Genomic DNA, 21327 nt, shown 5'->3' with positions numbered 1-21327 from the left:
ATCTGCTGTTCACGTTAGCGAGCTTGGACGAAGAGGCCGGAACCGCTCATGAGTTCATTCCGCCGCAGACGTCGGGAGACAAGGTTACACCATCGCCGCCACCACCGTCTCAAGCATCAACCCCACATTCATCACGACCGACATCGCCGGTATCGCCAGCATCGCTGGTATCGCCATCGCCGGCCTCGCCGCCATCACCGGCTTCATTGGCTGCACCGGAATTGCCGTTATCGCCGGCCTCGCCGCCATCACCGGCTTCACTGGCTGCACCGGAATCGCCGCCATCGCCGCCTCCATTCGGCAATGCCGGATGTGATGGAACACCAGATTTACCCTGAAACCAAATACTATAAATCCCACGATTCCCCGTCATCCGTCAGCTCTCTGAAAGGTAAACGGTTCGAACTAAATGATGCCCACCCTGTGCACAGTTTAACAAACGGAAATTCATGTGTGTAAACGTGTTCATTTCTTTGTTTTACAGCTTCTTGCAACTGTGCAATCGGATTGACCAACGGACGTCACAATCGTTTGGTGGCAAACCTGGGGACATCGATGGCATAATCGTACTATTTAGACATGATACAATAATAAATTCTAGTGTAATACGTTCGTGCTCTGTACGCTCCGCGTGTGGTGTTCATCCGAAACGGGGATTTTGTTCTGCTTCTGCTAGTATGCGTTTTTCCTCCTCTTATTTTGGTGCCAGCTGGGTCGCTTAGCATTTGACAGGTAGATGCCATTTTTTCTAGGTTAGGTTTACTCCGAACGAAGAAGCTTTGCCGAGACGTCCGGCGCTTGGTAGTTTTTGGCCGCTTGATGGAACTGATTCCGTACTTCTCTTCTTTTCGCTGACCGGTTACCGAAAGAACGGATGTGAGGTGTTAACTATGTTATGCATACCGTGGAAATGGTGCGCAGCTTCATTTTTCGGTGAGTTTTGAGAGTTGTACGATTGAAACAAACATTCCAACAGTTGAACGATTTACATCTTGACAGCTGATAAAGAAGGAATGTTTTTAGTGTTTTGTGTACTGTATTTAGTCGTAATCTGTTGTTAAACTATGAATTATCTTGTACATACCGAATGCGCAACAGCTGATAACTAAAGATGCGCACGCATAGTTTAATCAAACTGTTATTATTAAAATAACGTCCGTGGGATTCCGATATCCGGATGAAGCGCCGGTACATACCCTGCTGGAACACCACAGTCCCGAGTGTTATGAATTTTTGGCATGCGTGTTTGTACGCTGCTGCTGGATGGGAGGGAAACGCGTACCAGTATGCTCGTATGCTCGTGCTAATATGCGTTTTTCCTCCTCTTATTTTGGTCCCGGCCCCGGGTCGCTTAGCATTTGACAGGTAGATGCCATTTTTTCTAGGTTAGGTTTACTCCGAACGAAGAAGCTTTGCCGAAACCCTCCTTTTCGCTTACCGGTTACAGAAACTATGCTTGCTAAATGAACTTTTTCCTTTCCTTCCTTCCTTTCCAGGTAATTCCTTTTTAATTACCGGTAAATTCCTTTTTACCGGTGTGTTATCTACTCCAGTCTCTTTCTGGCATCATTGGGGACGTTGAGTAAGGACAAAGAGTAAATTGCATTAAAGATCAATTACAAATTGCATCTGGATGATGTTCTAGTGACGGAAAACAAGGATGAGAGGATTTATCCTACGTGCTACCTAAGGATTCTACGGAACCAATTAGCTTTCACACTGTTTCGATGCGCTCTGACTGAGGGTGCAGCAAGTGTTTGGTGTTCATCGAATCCTTTGAAGATTCTACAAGAAAATGAGACCGATTAGAGGTATTTCATATGAGTGGGGTTTTCGATACCTTGATAGTCTCCAACACCCAGCCACTTTAGTCACCTAAACGCATTTTTAGCTTTAATGTCATGTTTTGTTGCTGGTTCCAATTTGCTAAAAAGTTCCTTTTCCGTTCGCTACGTCCATGAAGGCGGTGACACAACAGTGACACACTCCGTTTTGTGCTGCTGCTCATAACACTTCCTTCTTTGTGGTTAGAGTCGAATAGGAACAATTGGAAAGTAAAACATTCGTTGAACAGTGTATAGATAATCCGACAATAATTAACATTTTCCATTGTTCTTTGCCAATCTACCAGGCGTCTCCATGAGCAAACAATAAATCCATATGTTTCCTTAAAATAAATACGATAAGCATGTGTTACACGTCCGTTCGTCTCACGGTCGATTGTGAATAAAGTTGCAATAATGTACTTACTAAATGAATACAAAATACCGATCAATTTTCCGGAACGCCAAAAGCCTCCATACAAATATGTATATACCACCGCCCGCAGTACCATTTCGGATCTGTTCCCATCCCAACCAGTAACGTCCTTATGTAATATGCATTTTACAATGATAGATAGTTTTATTGAAGCATGAACCATGAATTGAACCATCCGATTGCTTATTACCACTTGGCGTGGTAAAGCACGGAGGTTAAAGCACGGTAAACTAATGGCATTACCGTTGGGCAGAGCGATTAAGCGATAGATTAGGATGCGCGAAACACAACTATTGGGCGTATTTCAACATTTACGAATACGGGACAGTAGAACATCCGGTGCTACTGTTGCGCTTTACTTCGTCGGTACGTAAGTCGCGACCAGGGCTGAACGCGGTGACAGTGGTACTGCATCAACCGGCACCTTTGTTCTGTGGAAAGAGCGAAGACAAGTTGATTTTTGGTGCAACAATATTTTACGACGAATTCGGCAAACTTACTTGATACCGACGTTCGGGACGTCATAGTTCTGACTGGTCAGTACCACCGTCAGCTCACTGCCGATACCTTCGACACCGCTAAAGTCGAGCATCTTCTGCTCGGTCTGGGCGAGATTCAGCACGACAAAGTATCCAGGGTTGCCTGACTTTAGCCTAAAAAGTTATAGTACGGGAAGAAGAGAATCGATTAGCATTTGACGGGCTGCAAAGTGTTAAACTAAGCCGGCGGACGGGAAAGCAACACAAAGAGTGTTAATGGATGGAAAGTCACTTACATATAGCTGTTTGCGGGATTAGTTTTAGTGTTAGCATATCGTACAGAAGCCATTTACAATGAGATGAAATACAAGTTACGGTTAGTTTCGTATTAGTGGAAGTCATCAGTAGGTGTGTGTGTGGCTTACCGTGTGTATGCTATCGCCGATGCGTTCGCATCGTTGTAAACATTGAAGAGACCGTGCTGGAACGAAGGTGACGCACGAAACTTTTCCAGCGTTTCCACACTCTCGTGCGACACGTTGCCCTTGGTCAGTACGTCCATTGGGAAGACGGGTACGCCTGGCAACAGGAAGTGAAACACGGTGTACTCCGATGCTGGCACGTGCTCTAGAGAGGCACGATCGTATCGTAGCTGCAACCACGGTTTTTCCGATTCCCCAAGCGACCGGTAGCCGTTGATTGTGCGGTACGCGTTCTCGATATCGTGGCGCAGCTTTTTGGCCACATCCGGGCCGCTTCCTTCGCGCAAATCAAACTCAATGTTACCGTACAGCGGTGCATCGATCGGTAGCGTACCGTTCACGGAGTATACCTCCGGCCGCAGGATATCCTCCGTCACGGACAGGAAAGCTTCGCCGTCAGTCTGCTGATGTACGAGCTCGGTTAGCTCGTGGAACAGCTCGCCCAGTCCCTCGCGGTACGTCGTTTCCTTGTGCGACCAGAAACCATAATCCGTGTGGGTTAGGGATTTATCCGCTTCCTCGAGATTCATCGGTGATTCGTTGCCACCGTTACGGTTGATTAGCAGATGTTTCGCATTAGCTAAGCGGACACCACGTACGCCAAGTTCGAGCAGTGCACGCAGCACTTCCTTCAGCTTGTCACGAGCGGTCCGCTCACCAAACTGCAGATCGAACCGATCCGGTCCGAACTGGGACAGCACGTACTGGTTGTTGGACGCATTCTTCCAAGCGCTACCTTCCTCAGCAATGGACAACCAGTTCGGTGGCTTCAGAACGGGTTCGCGCCAAACGAAAGCAGAATATGCCGCACTGTCCGGTTGCTGCAATGCCTCCTGGAACAGCGCATCATTCTTCGTGACGAAGTTCGGTGTAATGTCCACAACGACCTTGATGTTTTTGGAGCTGAAAGACGGGGCAATTGCTCGATTAAACGCGTGCGTCGTTAATGTATTGTTTGCCCCGATTTGGGCTCAACCAATTGATCTAACTTTCTCGCTCTTGTCACCTTCTAGAAATTGGCCACAAGGTCATATTGATTAGGAACACCTACCCGAACGTGCTGACAACCTGCTTCAATTTGCCCTGTACAGCAGCCGTATGGACTAGGTAGGTTTCGTCTGCCGGCAGATGATAGATCACGCCCTTCGCACCGTATCGCTCTACCTCAGGCAGCTGGTCCGCGTACTTTTCACTGTCCAGCTCAACCAATGGACCCTCCTGCCACCAGGACAACGGTACGGGGGCCGCACACTTTGGCGCATCATAGATTATGTAGAACGAACCGAGCAACATGGCACCCCACAGGGCCCAGAACAGTACGAACAGCAGCCAACGAAGTCGCACCCAGAACGGATCGTTCGCGTACTTCATCAGTTCCTCCTTGGTCATGCCGGTGAGTGCTTGCTGTTGAAATGTGAACAATACAATTGATGAGATGAAAAACTACACGAATTGGCCGTCCGGTGCATGCACTATCCCCAGGGGATTGGGATGGAACCTCTATCGGAACCCAATCAGTGACCTTTCTACACAGCAAGACGTTTCCAATCCGTCTAAGCAGAAAATTTATCCCGTATGTTGTACTTATAAACGATTTCTTTTTGCCAACAACACACACACAATGTATTGCTTGCGGGTGTTAATTGTTTGTGCACAGTTTCCCTCTACCCTGCTCAATTATTACGTACCTGACTCTCCAGCTCCATGTCAATACGGGCGTCCCCATTCTGCGATGGGATAAACTTCACCTCCACCTCCTTCTGGGCAAGTTTGTCCTTCTCGGTCGGTTCGCCATCACCTCGGTTCGGTTGGTCTAGCCCACCGCCGTTAAGCATCCGTTCCTCCTCACCTTCCTTGGCACCGGTTCCGTTCTCACGCGGCATCCGAAGGCTGTTGTTATCCGTACGGGTGGTCGTCACACCTAGACCGGAATGGTTTCGAGACAGTTGAGATGTGATGAGTGGCTAAATATAACCGAACAGACGGTGCAGAGATGTCGCACGCATCAGACACACCGTTTAGTGATATTGTGACAGTGACGTCATCACGAACGCCATTACATATCTTAAGGCACGGAATGTGCGTACGTAGATAGGGGTGATGTGATAACAATTTGTTAAAGGATAGACAGTCTATGTAAATGTGTGACTATTGTTTAGAAGAAAGTTCCCTCAAAGAACGCCAAATACTCTAACGGAGAGCCACGGGAAAAACCTGATGCAACACGGCAACTCATATTGCTAGAAGTTATCATGTGACATGTCTTAGAAGTTTTAGCTGTTCCTGCGTTTTAGAACACTTTTCCGCCCAGCAACCACAGCGAATAAGTTTACAATCAAACTAACGAGATTCTCATGCATAAATACAAAAAAACAACTGTGAATACCAACCGTCAAACCCGTTCCTGTTAACGTCTGGTTCGCCTAGCTTTCTGTAGCTTTCTTTACGATCACCTTCAGCACGCAATGCTTCGTTTGCCGTTTGCTGCCTAACGCCTTCGATATCTAGCTTCGTACTATTGTACGCATTTTCATCCATCGCGTCTCGATGCTAGCAAACCGTAGCCAGATCCCGCAGGGTGCGTGAAGAGGAAAACTTGTGCTTTGGAATCGAATCTAATGGTTCTGGCAGGGGCCAGACAGAGATGGCGTACTGTTCGTAGAAATAGAAATAGATATGCGCGGGCCGATGTTCGTGTATGCGTTTTAGGGTTCGATGTAGCTGTGTGTTGCTAGTTCCGTTCGGAATTGGTGACGTATCCGTGAACGCGGATACACGAGAGGGGAGAACACCTACACACGGGCACAATCCGTTGCGCTTGGAGGGAATAGAAAATTGTAATACACACGCAAATATCAACAGCCAATGCAATAAGAAAAAAAGTGCGGACGTGTAGAATGTGTGCTTGTTGCCAGGGTGACGCTCGTACTCGTTCACGCGTTCTACAAATTCCATAAATCTGTCTCTTTCGCACGAGCGTTTTCCAAGTTAGCAACGCAACGCGTCACCATGCATTATGGCGGAATCTTGCGTTCACATACATCTTTTAATAGCATTCCTTCAGTTGCTACGTATTATTTACTTTCTTTAGCAGAATATTTTATGAGAAGCAATTATAAATAAACGAAACAATTTAATCATTTGTCATGCTTTTTAGGATTTACACATTTCCTGTTCGAGACAAGATCAGCAATTCAAAATCATGGTTTTCAACAAATCAAAGAGCAATTCAATGAATTTGAAAACAACACATATAATATGGCATTCTGATAATAATATCTATTAATATTTGCATTCTTATTTTTAGCAGAAATTATGCAAATAAACTAAGCATTTAATCATGTCAAACTGTCAATTCAAAATGCGTACATGTAAACCCAGTGTAGAACTGTCAGTTGTGTTGGTGTGTTGCATGGGCAAGGCATTCTTCGTTTTGGGTGTGACTGACTGAAACGTCAAACAAGCGACTGTTTACGAATCTCCTTCACCATATTTACGTTGTTTTCATTTCTTTTTGCTTGGGGTTTTCCGTGCGCTTTTCCTTCGAATCTCATTACCGTTTTTAAGTCCCGGTATAGTCCTAATAGAAGCTGTGCCTGTGTTCCTTCTGCTGCACAACACATAATGGACTACACGAAGGTGTTCCCGTTGCTCGTGCTGCTACTGATTGGGCTTGCCAGCGAATGTAATTAATACCACGCCCGTCCTTGATACGGGCGAGACAACTTCCTCACAACCTTTGTCAACGCATAATCGTATCCCTTTTTATCTGCAGGTTCCGCTCATGAGTGTTACGTTTGCTCGAATCAAACCGGCAACACTGAAAAGTGTCTCAATACGGTCAAGATTTGCCAGCAGGGCGAGGACGCCTGCCTGACAGAGATCCGATGGGGCAGCACGCCATACTTTTCGCTAGGTGCTCAGAAGCAATTTTACGTCTCGAAACGCTGCGCGAAGAAAGAGATTTGTCAGCGTATCCGCACGAAACACATGCCGTACTGTACGCACATCTGGTACGAGGATTGGACCTGTTCCGCCTGTTGTCTAGGTGATCGATGCAACTATTACGTGATCGTAAGTAGAGCTAGGCACGAGGATGTGGATGTAAACACTGACCCACGCCTCATTTGTTGTCCATTTGCAGAGTGCCGCATCTACGGTAAAACTATCCGTGCTGCTCGGGACGATGGTGACAGTTGGCGTGATGCTGCGCCGCATTATAAGCAGCTGAAAACCCAGCGCGAAAAATCCGACCTGTTCGTAAGAGATGTTTTCCATGGCGATACAATGAAGTGAACCAGAAAAAGGCAAACGTGCACCAATTTACGATCATACAATGGTATTTGTCACGTCGTTTATAGTATTTCTTTTCTCGTCTACATTCCACACCAATCTTACGCTTCGTAACTCATTGTGTCGCTATGTAAAATAGTCTTGTAATGTGCGGATATGTTCGATAACGTGTCTTTTTTACGTTAAACAGAAGCAAACAATCGTGCCTCTAGTAGTAAATAGTATTAACAGCTGTGCGAGCGTTCGAACAGCGAGAACTCAAAAGCCACTAAGATGTATGAAACGAATCCGTCCAACTATTTTTTTTAACTGAGCATCATCTTACATTTTACACGCCTCATCAGATATAGCTGATGAAATATACACACAAGTGTAATATAAAGTAAGGATTTAAAAATACTTATGGATTTAATATGCTTGACTTGCAGATTTACGGAGGATAATATCACAAAGCATAATTGATGCATTAATGCAAAACTATTAGAAAACTCTTTGCTTTGAGACTCTTCAGTATCAGAAAACAGGATACACGTTCTTAACCTTCTGCAGGAGCGCTGTCGCTATTATAGCTGATCTTCTGTTGTCTGTCATACTTATATGGAATCAAAATCCTTCCGAGCATCTTCCTCTTATTTCGTCGGTTTTGTACAAATCTCAGAGCTAAATAGTTCCGTAACAAGACTAATTTATATTGGCCAACGAGTGTACAGGAAAATCTCCCATACATACGAAACACGGTTAATGGAAGATATAAATTTCAAAAACAAAAATCAACCTTACCGATACAAATGTCCAAATATGTCGCCATTAGCCACCGAGTCGTCAGACGACAAACAACACAACGGACATGTTTTGCGGGTCAAGCGGCTGTGATCAACATTCCGACAGTTGTCCCACATAATAATACGGTATTACGAACCAAAACTGTGTCTGCTCACGTACGGCCTTGTACGCGAACGACTTAATAACTCCATCACATTCATTCATCTCCGGCATAACTTATCCTCCAATAACCTGCGTTAGAGCCAGTAGTGTCCAATAACGCCGGCATAACTTATTCTCCAATAGTAACAACAAAAAAGTAAAGCATCCAGCGTGCTAGAGGTTGAAAACATACCCACATAAGAAGCAGGTGCCTGCATAATCCCTCCTGCTCCCACTCACGCCCCGGAACCCAGTAACCTTTCCGATGCACCTGAACTTGGCAGAAGTCTATTACGGATTCGAGTGTCTAGACGCGCTCGAACGACTAATTATCATTTAAACAAACATACCACATACATTAATGTCTGTCTCGTCCGGTTACCACGGCAATGATCATGATCATGAGCTCTAATGATCGGTGCTTCGGTCGCACCTTCATCGCAGACGCAGACTGCCATTGAGCGTGAACCCTGCCTCCAGGCACCCGACAAACCCGGGTCATCGATTCCGAGGAGAAGGAGTTCAATAACAACAGCAACAAAAAAAACAAGCATTTCACGCAGAAAAGCCGATCAAGCATTAAACGGTTCACCGCGTCGCGACGAAGCGGCTCGCGGGTATAAGATTAAATTATGACACTATTATTTTCGTATTAACCCTCCACTCATTGCCATGATCGGGCGCATTCATACGATTCTAATAGCCGTTAATGGTTGTTGAGGTAGGTAGACGAGCTGGCAAAACATTGTAGCGTACTTGCGAGAGGCGGAAACGCTCGTGTAATTTATGAAATTAAAAAAAAAATCTGACACAGTTAACATTGTTTGCACAGTAAGCGATAAGCGAAATGCCCGAAAATGAGGTTAGTTTGGTAGATTTTGTAATTTTAAAGGTCACCAGCGAATAATAAAAAAAAACATCACAAAACAAAAACCAAAATCATTTGCATACTAACGAGCTTGCTTGTTTGGCGTTATCTAATTGGGTGCTAATCGTTCGTTGTCGTACTGTAAAACTGTCGGGTTTCGCAGCTAGTGTTGAGTCGCCCATGATAAATGCTGATAAGAAGCTGAACCGCCTGCCGAAGCAGTCATCTTGCGCTGCCCGAGATAAAGCCCGAAAATAAACCATGGCCATGCATCGTAACAGTGCAAAGATAACCTGTTCCTAAGCAAATGCCGTTGGCAACGACTCGCAGACACCCAGCGCCGATCAATCATTGGCGGAAACACGGGCGACAAAACAAAACGCAGTTCGATGGTTGCGACTCCTGCCACAATCAACCAACATCGTAACACCTCCCGCGCGTTACGTGTTACGTGTGCGAGTTGGTGGATCGTGGTGACTATCTCGCGCGATTTCTGCGTGACCCAGGTTAGTCAATGAATAATCTATCCTAGAAGTAGATTGCCTTGTCGTCCGGTTAGAAGAAACATGGCCGGTGCATGTAAATGAGCCGCGCGTGATCGTGCCGATCGTGCCCGGGTGCCCCGGGAAACCTTAATTTGTAAAACCTTCAAGAATTTTAACTCCTTCTGTCCGGTTCGCTGTGGATGGGAGGGATGCCATCCGGAGGGGTAGCATTCGGACGATCTCAGAAGTAGAACACGCGCGCAGCAGCGCTACTAGATCGTCTGATAACAAGTGTGGTACAGTTTGATTTGTTTATTTGTTTTAATGATTTTGCAATTAAAAAAGGCACATAACAAATGGTTAAACCTCAACCTCCCATACAGGTGCTATCTAGAGCAGCACGTTCGCGAAGGGATCTCGAGATGCAGTGGACGATTAAAAGGCTTTTAGGTACCGGTTCGGTCATCTTACAGTTGCGACTGGTACACACACAGCGCTGTATGTTACCTGCGGTAGTTCCGGGCTCACCAAAACGGGAACGACGCAGTAGTACTGATTTATTTGTTCGTTTGTACCCTTCCTTTCGTAGGGTTATAAATAATGCCACCAAATCAGACAAAATGCGCGCTGTGCATGTGCGGGAGAGGGGTGTACAGAGGCGTGGACGAAGTGACCTAGTCCTTCAGCATCAACGGTAGCACGACCAGCGGTGGCACATAGGCCGGATTTTCCGCATACAGCGTCCAGGTGCGCTTGATGCAGTCGATGATGCCGACGCAGATCGTCTTCACCTTCTGGTTTTTACCGTAGTCCCGGAACACCTTGTGCTCCTTGGCGGTCGTGTCGCTCAGCATCCGTATAACGTCATCCACCGTTTTGGGCGGCTGGTACTTGGCGAACGTTTTCATCCGCTCCACGCTCGACTCGATGATCAGCCCGGATACCTCCGGTACCTGCAGACGCTGGTAGCTGTTCACGTGGATGATGTGTTCGCCGGGGCTCGCCGTCAGAATGTTCAGCTGCGACTCGGTCCCGTTCGTGGCGGGACCCATTTCAGCGTTGTGAAACAACCTGTCACCCTCCTGCCTGGTGGACGAAACGGTACACTTGCTCAGTCAAGTAGATCGTAGTAGTCTCGCCTGGAACGTCATGAACTAAACTCACCTCAGGAACGTCATGTTGATCGAGCATCCGTCCGCCGCCCCGACACCATGATCGCGTAGAATTTCCTGCGCCTGTACGAAGTTCTCCGCCGCTAGCAAGGCACGCGTGATAAAGTGACGTGCTGCAGTAGAAACAGACCACAATAATAAGCACCGAACACAAACAAACAAACATTCATGCATGTCTTACGTGTTTTACCGCCAACCAGCGTTTTAGCGCTGAGCGTATTGATCGAGAAGACCAGCCCATGATGGTTCGCGTTCATCGTGTAGCCGGGCAGATGGCCGGCATAGCACAGCGAGGTAAACCGTTCCTCCACCACCTTGTGCTTGCCTTCCGGCGTGTCCGAGATGATGTGGGCGGACACGAAGTAGAAGTGATTCAGCACCTCGGACAGTGCATCTTCCGTGTGTCCCAGTACAACCTGCGAATGAAAAAAGAAATTACCACGGAGAACATTGTGCAGGAATTGCAGGATCAGCTAACAAAAAAGTCGGTGTAAATCCTGGATTCTGATCAGATAAAGGTAGAATTTACCGAGATAGATCACCAATTCTTCGCATATTTTGTATATGTTTCGCAAAAGGATGTTCATTCCAGATCTATCTTACTCACACTCTGATTCTATTTGAACAAAATCAAGTGATGACACCGACTCTTCCATTTGAAACCCTGTAAGGCGATGATGCCTATTAACCTTCGGCTATGATCAATACTCACGCAGTCCGGTTCGTTGACACAGATAGTGGAGCAACCGATCGGTTGATTATTACCATCCTGTCCACCGACGATAACATCGTCTATGTGCAGTAAAAATAGCTATATAAATAGAATGAAACCGATTGTAGATTAAAACGATGTTACCACACTTTTTGTCTGCAAGAATAGACCGGATATGCTAGTAAACGGGTATGGCAGGTGTACCGGATAGTGTCGAATATCCGTGAGCAGACATTACGCATTTTTCTTTAGTTATGTAGAGGAGATATAGACAGTGCAACTGTTTGCAAATAGGCTTACAACTAATAGGATTAGCTGTACGCCTGTTACGCCGAATAAAGTGGCTAATGAGATTATCTACCAGGTCTGCAGCTGTCCAATAGCCCATTTTACATAACATACCCCATAGGACGAGAATGGGAGCGACTGCTCCATGCTGTACTGCTCGCGCTCAGGCCAATTCCGTCTTAGCAATAGCAACTGTTTAGATTTGTTAAAACACAATCTAACTTTACAGCAATTACCTTGTAAAAGTCCACCTTTGCACCGTCCGCGACGCCCTGCAGCTCGCGGATATACTGAGGAAACGATCTGTTCACGTTTTCGTACGTGTCAACGTAGATTTTACCTGTATAAAACATTAAACGCTCGTCTGTAACTACCTGTCTGTACGGCTAACGTTATCGGTCCGGTGTACTTACGCCCTTTTTCGGTGTTGAATATGGGAATGTACGTTTCGTTGAGAGTTACCGACTTCTCGAGAAAGCTGTGAATGATGTTGGCAAACGTGCGACCCTGGAACGGAAACGAGATGTCGTCAGGAAAGCCTGTATTCAATTGTAGAATGCTTCTGCAGCGACAACTTCGACAGCAGAATGTTGAAAACTGGATTGTTTGGCCAATAGACACCCCTGGGGAATGTTCCAATTTTATTTGAATTCTGCATGTGCTTTGATCTGCATCTCAGAATTGCATGGACATCTTCGCTATTTCTTAATTGCAACAGTAAAACTTATACAAGTCAACCAAAGCGGTGCAATTCTTCATCAAATTGCACTGTATTCGGCTGGAAGTAGCTTTATCTCGCAGAGCCCCACCAATTCCTGGCATCTCCCTCTAGATCGCAAGTGATCCCGCCAGTAAACAGAAGTAGAAACAAGCAGATTCAACACCCCAACCTACTTGATACTGCTTGGGGACGACATCTTATCTTGCACCGAATGTGCGAGCTAGGTACTGTAACTGTATTTGCAAACTTCTACGGTTTCCCTCAATAGCCTCAACTTCAAGAACCCCCACTCTCATTGCTCAACATCTCAGCATCGGTCACCAAATGGTATCACTTGAAGAGCCTTGGTGTGTGGCACAATCTATAAGCACCACCTTTGCGACAATTTACAGCAAACCCCGCTTCGCTATTGCGGATTGCTGCACTGCTGCACGTGGTCCGGTTCCGGACGCGTTCGCCAACTTACCACATCAAACCCAACCGTGTAGTGTGTGCCGCGCGTGTACAGTACAGGGATGGCATCCCGGCGCTCCAGATCTTCCATTGCTGTTTGGTCGGATGATGTGCAACAGGGGGGGGGGGGGCTGATTGCAAGAAGGCTCTAACGCGTTCTTTTATGTAGGTGGATTGATGATCCGATGGCGTCTTGTTGGCGCGTCACGCTTTGATTCCACCGCAAACACAATGCTCCAACACACACACACACGCACGCTGTAGCACAGGGAGTCACAGCCCGATAAGATGTAGTCTGTGCCGGACCTGACAAGACAAACAGGCGCCCGCAACGGAACCGATAATGCCTGAATGTGATATACTCTGTGTGCGGGAACGCTAGAATTCGTCTACCCGATTGCGACTCTCACCGAACGGTAACTGGTGGTCTAGTTATGTTTCCGTCCTGTTTATAAATATTCTACCCAACCGATGGTGCCGTACCAGTGTGTATATTTTTTTCTGCTGCTGCTTGCCGCATGTCGTGCTGCGTCTGAGTGTCGTAGCCTGCCATCACCGCCATCACCCTGCCACAGTGCCCCCTGCGTGCTGCGCTGTCTCCGCCGAGGCTCATGCTCCATCCGTCCCAAGTGTTGCCCTATCGCAAAACACTCACACCTTTCAGCCGCCAGCCGCCTTTTCCCACCCGCGACGCGGTACGTGCACAACCGCGCGACCGAAAAAACCGCGTGGTGGTGGTGATGGTGGTGGTCTAACAGGGCACGACACTGCCGGACGGTACGACGACACGGTAACGATTAGCTGCGAAAGAAGCGCCCGTCGCTCGCGTTCGCTTCTTCCGTTCTGCCCGAACGGCTGGCTCCTTAAAGCAGTTGTTAGCGGCGGGGAAGGGATTCCAACAGAACGCTGCGTTCTGCAACACCCAGCGGAAAAATCGGAAGGTGTTGGAAAAGGAAATAGCCACCGGAGTGGGGGAAATTAGTCACCTGTCGCAAAAACAAAGGGGGTAGAGGGGTGGGTGGGTTGAGGTGTGCACAAGAAATGCATTCGTGCCTCACGGTACACCGCGGTGTGTACTGTGCAAGAGAGGAGACGGCTGTCAGCTGGGCAGCTGGGCGGAAGTGAGGCGCTAAACCCATTTGATGCCTGGTCTTCCTCCCACCCGATCGAGGAAGAGGAGAGCGAGAGCGAGACACAGAGTGAAAGGGTTGGAGGTGTTCGATCGAAGTTGAGCTGGCCGAGCCTCAACCACCGGCATAGGTCACACTCTTGGCAAGAGGCATTGCGTGCCGATCCGTTCGCTTCCCTGACCTTACATAATGAGACGCGACCGTCCGGGTCCGGGTACATGGTAGAAGCATAGATTAAGCACTGCCCGCGTGACGTCATGGACTACATTCCCAGGCCGCCGTAACCGTGCACATGCAGATGACCTCCAGCATCAAGCTGCCCCAACCACGGACGCTTTCAATCCGCACGGAAATACCGTTTCGTTACCGAAACGACCCGAAGCTTATCGATCTTTGCCGGTCCGGTGGAGGCTTATCGTGGCCGGGTGGACGATCCACTTTGCCTGTGCATAACCGCTCCGAATTAGACGTTTGGGGAGACCTTGGCCGCATGCTCAAGTCAACCCAATTCTTGAATTTTTGTTCCTTCTTTGAATTCTTGAGCAACGACGTTTGACGGCTTTGGGGTTATATCCAGTCCTTAGTCCCTTAAATTGGCGTTAGGAAATATAAAACTAAACATCTAGGTCAGCGGAGTTACTATTGCGCCGCATACGGTGATGGCGGTGGACGAATCTTTCGTCGTCTAAAGCCATTTGCCAAAACCGCAAAATTTGAACCGCCACTATATTTTGATAAACGCATCTTTGCGGTAAGGCGTTGTTATTTGGTGTTTTTTTTAGTGTGTTTGTTTAGCTGATTACTTGCTCGATGCCGTTGCTGTTCACTTCCGCCACATAATGCTACCGTGGCGACAACTCCTTCCAAACACACATCTTCATGCTTGGTTGAGTTGAATTTTCACGGCACTGAGACGCCTTTTAGGACGGTTCACTGTGTACTGCTGCTTCCGCCTACGTGATTTATTAGAACGTTGAAGGTTACACACTCTCTCTCTCTCTCGCCCTCTCTACCCTCTTCTGACCGGCGGTGACTTAAGACCGTTTATCCAGAGGTTTTAATTTATTCGCGTACAGGTTCGTGTCCACGAAACACCAAACTGGAGGACTTTTCCTACCGAGTCCCTAAGCAGTCTTAGCCGGCACGCCATTTATCGCCACTCCTTGAGGTCGCCCAGGAGTCGTCCAAGGTGCCAGTGTGTCCAAAACTGTTGGGCACATGTACGTATTCCATTTATAAACGGCAATCGGGTCACGATGGGGCAGTATAAATGCTTTTCGGACGTCCTGCCGTAACCGTCATCCCCGTCGCTTTAGAACCGCGCAAAACCGTAGCAAAATGGCAACCGATAATAGGGACCCGCACGCACAGCAACCCGCAGGTCATGGTTTTCCTGGTTCCGGTTTCCCTGTCCTAGCTCCTTTCCGAACAACGGGCCATTATTGCCAGCTGCACGATGTGCTCACCCTCAACACACACTGTGTGTGTGCCTTTTCACGACCGCACCGCAAATGCTCAATGCCAAAACGAATGTGGCGTGCACCGGACAGGGCCCCCGAAACGAAATCATGCCCGTCCACCCCCAACATTCCCCCCCAAGCCGGTAATACGGCACCGGATTTGGCTTTTAAAGTTTAACGCCTTTTTTCTACATCTCTCGCTCGCCCTCTCTCTTTCGTTCAAATCTTTTTTCCTGTGTTTGATTCCCTTGTTGCCCTGTGGTGGCTTCGGCCGGCGTGTGTAGTTGATGGCATTCTATCTAAAAAAAAAAACAAAATTCCGTGATCGCACAAGAAACAAATGGCAGCACGACCCATAAAATGCAGAGTTTGATGATCTCATTAATTTGGTGTTGTCTTTTTTTTTCTTTCTTTTCTCGCTATTCGTTTTGTGTTCGATTGCCTAAAACTGAACAACCAGCGGGTGGATGGAGCGGTTATGTGAGGCGCAAACTTGTTTGGCCATTTAGTTGGTGGTTTTTAATATACGGATGAAGCGTGAATTTGTCGTGGCAAAGCTCACACTCTTATACACACAACAATCCCTTGTTGTTCAAAAACCAAAAAAACAGCCACATAAGCGTAATAAATAAAGCCTCCTCTGAAACAGGTGGCTAATGCTTGCACACACTCTCACCCACACACTCCGCGATCGATGGTACGGGCGTCTAATCTTAAACACCAGCCAGCGCTAATGAAACCAAGCAGCATCAAGGTTGGCTTCATAGTTTCACACTTCCCATTTAAGCGCATTATTCAAACATTTAACTATTTTACTTCCGTTTCAGGGGTTTCGATTTGCACGGCTTCGCGGCATTTTTGTTTTGCTTTGGTCTTGTTGAATGGAAGCTTGGAAGCGCTGGAATGTAGAGATAAGTAGACGATAAAAGACCACAAGACACACCGGTCAGTGGATGCGTTAGTAAAGAACACACTGCAACCGTATCGTAACCTACCTCAAAATGTTTGCTTTTCATGTTCGTTCGCGTTCAAACTTTGACCGAATGTCCTGACCTGTCCTACATTTCGGTTATGCATGTAATTTAATTTCAGCATTTTTTCTCACTATTTACTGAAGCATATAATTAAAAAAAAAGGATTTTCCGCGTTTGCGTTTTATATTTATTTTGACAACTTATTTGTCGATACAATTATAATAATAGTATGCTCAATAATCATGGGCATGTTGAATAACATATTATAAATCTTCAACTCCTACGTACGTCGTACGTCCTATTCGGACAAATAATTTAGGAATAAATCCTTGCAACAACTCCTTCAGCTCCTACCACCTCCATTCTAACATATTACAAATCTTCAACTCATACGTACGGCGTACGTACTATTTGGACAAATAATATAGGAAAAACAAATCATGCAAAAACTCCTTCAACTCCTACCTTCATTCAGTCAGAAAACATTTGAGTTGAAATAATAGTGTGTTAAATTAAGTTCATCTGTCACGTAGATAATCATTCAAAACTGTTATAAGTTATAAGTTACAAGAATTATGAATACAACTAATAAGCGTTTCTGTATGGCACCGGATTCGTTCCATTCTCTTTTTCTACCTTACCGACTTTATACTCCGCTTTCTTTCTGATAAATATAACCCTATACTCCTTAACATTATATACATCGAGCGGGATTTTCTTCGCTACTTGCCGGTGTATTTAATACTGTTCGTGAGCAGAACGTAAGGCACATATCGGATCGTTGGTTTTGGGTAAAGTTTCCTCAAAGCGTAAAGAAAATGAGAAAAAAACCCAAGAAAGAAGAGCAAAGATAAGGGTGGCGGAAAGATCAAAGAAGTCGGAAGGTAGGGAATGTTCTTGTAAAAGAGTGTTTCATTAAATAATAATGATGAGGAAAAACTCATCACCTGCTCTATGTCGGTCGAGGAAGCCACCTTATAACTCCCAGGATCATTATTCGCATGGCTGCCTGGTTCAATTTGTTGATCTGCCAAATTGTCTGCAAAAAAACTATCAGATATATAAATTAATTAAGGGATAATAGGGCGAAAGCCGTCATATTGAAAAAAAAACAACAAATAGTTAAGGGCATATACAATTTTGCCTAACCGGCATGAAGGGTGTTGGTTTCAGGGAAACGAAGCGGTAGGAAAAATGAAGAGCATTGTAAAAACACACTATTATTCTGGAAAACAACACACAATACGTTGCAGTATGTAAGCACTACTGATTTACACGATACATTGAGAATTTAAGAAGGTTACTTCAAGACAAACAGTGCATTAACAAAACTTTAGGACTTATTATCGAATAGAATATGTTTGTAAAACAAACAAAACACATAAAAAAGGATAAACTTAGTGTTGAAAAAATAGAAGGGTCTTAGAAGTTAAATGGTTTTTAAAGCAACACTCTTCAATTTGCCGTGTTTGGATGCAATAATACGATTCGTTCTCATTCATATGGTGCAATGATCAAATAAATTGTTCCAATGCAATAGGCAACATCGAGCATGTTACATGCTCGGTTCACGAACTGTTTGTCTTCTGTACAGCAACAGTGCATTTACTGGTAAGAAACGATAGAAGCGTTTCCGTGAAGCCTAAATTTGTTGACCTAGCACGATAATTCGTATAACAATGAGACCGTAGAAGACGGTATTACAGTTTCGTGGTTTTGTGACGGTCTAGTAAATTCGTTCTAAGTTGTTCGCCTGTTATTAAATCCAGCTATATATAGTTGTTTCTATAAACACCACAAAGACAGCATGACCACAGCATAGATTCACATTCACAACAGTATTGTAAAACTTGAATATTTAAACAAACAACAAATCGTTTCAATCGTGAGAAGCTAGAAATAAAACTATCAAACTGTATGGCCGTGTTTGGTGAGTTGAACCGTAAAAATATTCACTGCCGCATTAGCAGAGGGAACGAAATACACCAGTAAAGCCTATTTAAAGCATCCATAGATTCATACTTACATGCTTGGTTTTAGTAGCGAAACTCTGTCAAATTGAAATTGGTTGGATTGTCGCTGAGCTGTTTGACATTAAAAAAGAAAGAAACATCTTAAATTAATTATTGTATCAATACGGTATGGCCATTCAATTATGTATAAGAAACAATTAATTGTAACTCTGATGACCTAAATGGACGCTAATAGTTTGAACCACTAAAAAAATGTATTAAATATAATTTTATATGTACATTCGCGTTTTTCTGTGTTATGAGATTATCATATTACCATCATTCAGATTATCATTGTGAAAACATTTGTGTGGGTGTTTGCGTTATAAATGGAAAAAATAGAGCTAAATATTTACTGGTCTATCATTAGTCAATGAAAATGATGTTATCAACGATATATCGACATACTTGTAAAGAATCAACTTACCGTATGGTTGGATTTGCTCGTAATTGTATTCGCACCGCTTGTATACCGCTGGAACTAGAGAGCTTTCTTTTAGAACGAACAAGGTGCTGTTGCCAAACTTTAATGGCATATTTGGTTCTGGTGTTGAGATTGTTGCTTTCTAAGCGATCCGTAGAAAGAACTTTGTAGCTGTAGATTAGATTACATCTGTATCAGCTTTTGTCTTTCGGTCGTATGGGTCTGACAATAGGTTTGCTATGGCATAAAATTGATTAAAGGTGAAACAGGTGGGTAAGTCTTTTCCTCGTCTCGCGCAAACGCCATGGGTTCTTGTATCATATCATGACTCAATGACAGGTTGTGACGTTTGCATATTGCCATCAATTCGTCACTGATTTCTTGGTTGCTCATTTGCGGTAATTTGTTGGCAGCTTTTTGCTTTTCGAATTCGATCATCAATTCTTTTGTACGCCGAACTAGGTATGGCTGGCTTGGCGGATTTGCTTCATCATCTTCATCCAATCCTCGCTTTTTGCCACGGGTGGATTCGGCCCGACTGCTCAATGAACTTCGGTTTAGCCCAAATGGGTAACGCGGCAATGTGCTTGCGGAAGACGCACCACCGTACTGTGTAAATCCGGGGTAAAATATTGACCCTTCATGCTGTGATGGAATTGGCTTATTGTACAAGCCAGAGCACGCAGCCCGAATGCACGATGGACGCTGGGAGAAAGCATCTGAGACATTGCGCGAAGTGTCAAGATTCTTGGTTGGTTTCTGATGCGACGCAAAGAAAAGCTGTCCAATCTTTCCACGGCGCATTTGTTCTTGCCGCTGTCGGTAACAGCGGTTTCCCATGAAGGTTGTTACACGACGCGCTGGATCCACGGGTGTTCTGTCATGCTGTTCTAGATACTTAAATGGATCGAAAATTTCGCCATCGTAGAAATCCTCCTCGGTCATGGTCGGCTGCTCGTTAGCATGATGCGTCTCCTGCGGATGCTCTTCATCAGTCTCATCCTGTTGTTCCGGGAGTTCGTCTAGATCAAAACTTGCGGTATTTACAAAAGATTCATCAGTCTGGCAAGCCTGATCAATAAGAACGCTACTGGCAGAACTGGGTTCATCGGCATCCTCGTTTAAGCGGCGTCGCTTCGCTGGCATTGTACTACCATCGTGCTCGTTCGTTTGTTGCTCATTTGTTGACCAAAAAAAGTGAGCGGTGTTACGGATCAACTTAGAGAACGTACCAACGACGTTGTTGAAAATGTTGACGATGAACGACTAGAATGTATGTGAAACTTATATTAAATTAAAATAAAAGTAGCTACGGTTACGATACTGCTACTCTGACAGAGCGTCCGTACCTGATGCATATCGTATCTGTTACTTACATTTCGATTGGGGAGAGAAATAATTTCTTCGTCTTCCGACATTGCCCAGTCGTTTCGCTGGATATTGCTGCACATCGCATTGTCGCATTCATCCGAATCCGACAATGATTGTTCGGTGGCGTACATCTTTTTATGGAATGTTGCAATTTTTGAAAAGCTGATAGTTGCTGATTTCTTTCTGCTTTCTAGACGCGTCGCAGATAAACGAACACACCAAAATGGCGCAGTTTGCGGACCGGAAGCTAACGAAATGGTGAACAGCGATGTTTAATAAACGAAGGCTAAGCATTTGTTCGTGGCAGTGCTTAAGGCACGTACCGGCAAACGGATTCTGAATCTCGCGCTGTAATCGGTAGTTTCGTGCTAAGCAGCAAAGATAACATTCGATTCAGGCACCGCGATTGCTACTTTCTTATTTATACAAACTGTAACTATTTCGGCTACTAGAAAATATCGTAAAAAGACGACGAAATTTTTGCTTACCTCCATACACGAACAATTTCAAGAAAATGGATAATGCAGACGCTCAATCACAGCGCCAGTTGTCATTCTGACAGTACAACTTGACAGCTTTCACCGGAAAATGCGATGTTTTTTTGAGTTTTGGTATTTTTGTTAAAATTGTGTGTGATTTTACTTGTAATGGAGTGGGTAATATTTATTGAAATATGTTTATAATATTTTTTTGCGATTATTTATTTATAACATTATAGGTTTTCACCGTAAAAATATTAAATGTTCGAGATGATGGTTGCAGGAAGATTTTTCACAGGGCAAGTTATTGCGAATTATTCTATTTCTTCTGCAGGCTATTA

At 45.3% G+C, this 21327-nt stretch overlaps 4 protein-coding genes across 5 annotated transcripts; 1 reads left to right on the top strand and 3 right to left on the bottom strand.

The window, feature by feature from the left end:
- Positions 1 to 2388: 2388 nt before the first annotated feature.
- On the bottom strand, positions 2389 to 5758 carry LOC128306872 (uncharacterized). The gene is made up of 6 exons (XM_053044505.1): positions 5611 to 5758; positions 4909 to 5141; positions 4272 to 4624; positions 3164 to 4123; positions 2760 to 2912; positions 2389 to 2690 (listed from the first exon to the last, which is right to left on the bottom strand). Exons 1-6 carry the CDS (start codon positions 5756 to 5758, stop codon positions 2615 to 2617), a joined length of 1923 nt encoding a protein of 640 aa, XP_052900465.1. The 3' UTR covers positions 2389 to 2614.
- A 915-nt stretch (positions 5759 to 6673) lies between these two features.
- Positions 6674 to 7904, top strand: LOC128306878 (uncharacterized). The gene is made up of 3 exons (XM_053044513.1): positions 6674 to 6905; positions 6996 to 7294; positions 7365 to 7904. The coding sequence occupies exons 1-3, from the start codon at positions 6845 to 6847 to the stop codon at positions 7449 to 7451; spliced, it is 447 nt and encodes a 148-aa protein (XP_052900473.1). The 5' UTR covers positions 6674 to 6844; the 3' UTR covers positions 7452 to 7904.
- A 2186-nt stretch (positions 7905 to 10090) lies between these two features.
- LOC128306876 (uncharacterized) lies at positions 10091 to 13597 on the bottom strand. 2 transcript variants are annotated; one of them, XM_053044512.1, is made up of 8 exons: positions 13547 to 13597; positions 13150 to 13442; positions 12376 to 12469; positions 12199 to 12302; positions 11675 to 11773; positions 11144 to 11378; positions 10955 to 11075; positions 10091 to 10876 (listed from the first exon to the last, which is right to left on the bottom strand). In XM_053044512.1, exons 2-8 carry the CDS (start codon positions 13225 to 13227, stop codon positions 10465 to 10467), a joined length of 1143 nt encoding a protein of 380 aa, XP_052900472.1. In that variant the 5' UTR covers positions 13228 to 13442; positions 13547 to 13597; the 3' UTR covers positions 10091 to 10464. The 2 variants fall into 2 exon arrangements, with proteins under 2 accessions (XP_052900472.1, XP_052900471.1); XM_053044511.1 differs by lacking the exon at positions 13547 to 13597 and having other exon boundaries at positions 13150 to 13534.
- A 3276-nt stretch (positions 13598 to 16873) lies between these two features.
- On the bottom strand, positions 16874 to 20674 carry LOC128306875 (uncharacterized). The gene is made up of 4 exons (XM_053044510.1): positions 20513 to 20674; positions 19140 to 20402; positions 18727 to 18784; positions 16874 to 17750 (listed from the first exon to the last, which is right to left on the bottom strand). The coding sequence occupies exons 1-2, from the start codon at positions 20636 to 20638 to the stop codon at positions 19374 to 19376; spliced, it is 1155 nt and encodes a 384-aa protein (XP_052900470.1). The 5' UTR covers positions 20639 to 20674; the 3' UTR covers positions 16874 to 17750; positions 18727 to 18784; positions 19140 to 19373.
- Positions 20675 to 21327: the final 653 nt, after the last annotated feature.

The sequence above is a fragment of the Anopheles moucheti genome, chromosome X (genome assembly GCF_943734755.1).
Source record: "Anopheles moucheti chromosome X, idAnoMoucSN_F20_07, whole genome shotgun sequence".
Lineage (NCBI taxonomy): Eukaryota > Metazoa > Arthropoda > Insecta > Diptera > Culicidae > Anopheles > Anopheles moucheti.
The sequence above is the reverse complement of the archived record's forward strand: the minus strand, read 5'-3'. Positions and strand labels throughout refer to the sequence as shown.

What these genes read in the sequence shown, in the direction of transcription:
- LOC128306878 (XM_053044513.1), top strand. Translation starts at nt 6,845, where the DNA reads ATGGACTACACGAAGGTGTTCCCGTTGCTCGTGCTGCTACTGATTGGG. An exon ending in GATTGGGCTTGCCAGCGAAT is followed by an intron (nt 6,906 to 6,995) that starts GTAATTAATACC and finishes TTTTATCTGCAG; the next exon opens with GTTCCGCTCATGAGTGTTAC. An exon ending in GATGCAACTATTACGTGATC is followed by an intron (nt 7,295 to 7,364) that starts GTAAGTAGAGCT and finishes GTCCATTTGCAG; the next exon opens with AGTGCCGCATCTACGGTAAA.
- LOC128306872 (XM_053044505.1), bottom strand. Translation starts at nt 5,758, where the DNA reads ATGGATGAAAATGCGTACAATAGTACGAAGCTAGATATCGAAGGCGTT. An exon ending in TAACAGGAACGGGTTTGACG is followed by an intron (nt 5,142 to 5,610) that starts GTTGGTATTCAC and finishes ATTCCGGTCTAG; the next exon opens with GTGTGACGACCACCCGTACG. An exon ending in GTCCCGAACGTCGGTATCAA is followed by an intron (nt 2,691 to 2,759) that starts GTAAGTTTGCCG and finishes CTCTTTCCACAG; the next exon opens with AACAAAGGTGCCGGTTGATG.
- LOC128306876 (XM_053044512.1), bottom strand. Translation starts at nt 13,227, where the DNA reads ATGGAAGATCTGGAGCGCCGGGATGCCATCCCTGTACTGTACACGCGC. An exon ending in ATTCAACACCGAAAAAGGGC is followed by an intron (nt 12,303 to 12,375) that starts GTAAGTACACCG and finishes TGTTTTATACAG; the next exon opens with GTAAAATCTACGTTGACACG. An exon ending in GTGTCAACGAACCGGACTGC is followed by an intron (nt 11,379 to 11,674) that starts GTGAGTATTGAT and finishes TTTCATTCGCAG; the next exon opens with GTTGTACTGGGACACACGGA.
- LOC128306875 (XM_053044510.1), bottom strand. Translation starts at nt 20,638, where the DNA reads ATGTACGCCACCGAACAATCATTGTCGGATTCGGATGAATGCGACAAT. An exon ending in TTTCTCTCCCCAATCGAAAT is followed by an intron (nt 20,403 to 20,512) that starts GTAAGTAACAGA and finishes CATACATTCTAG; the next exon opens with TCGTTCATCGTCAACATTTT.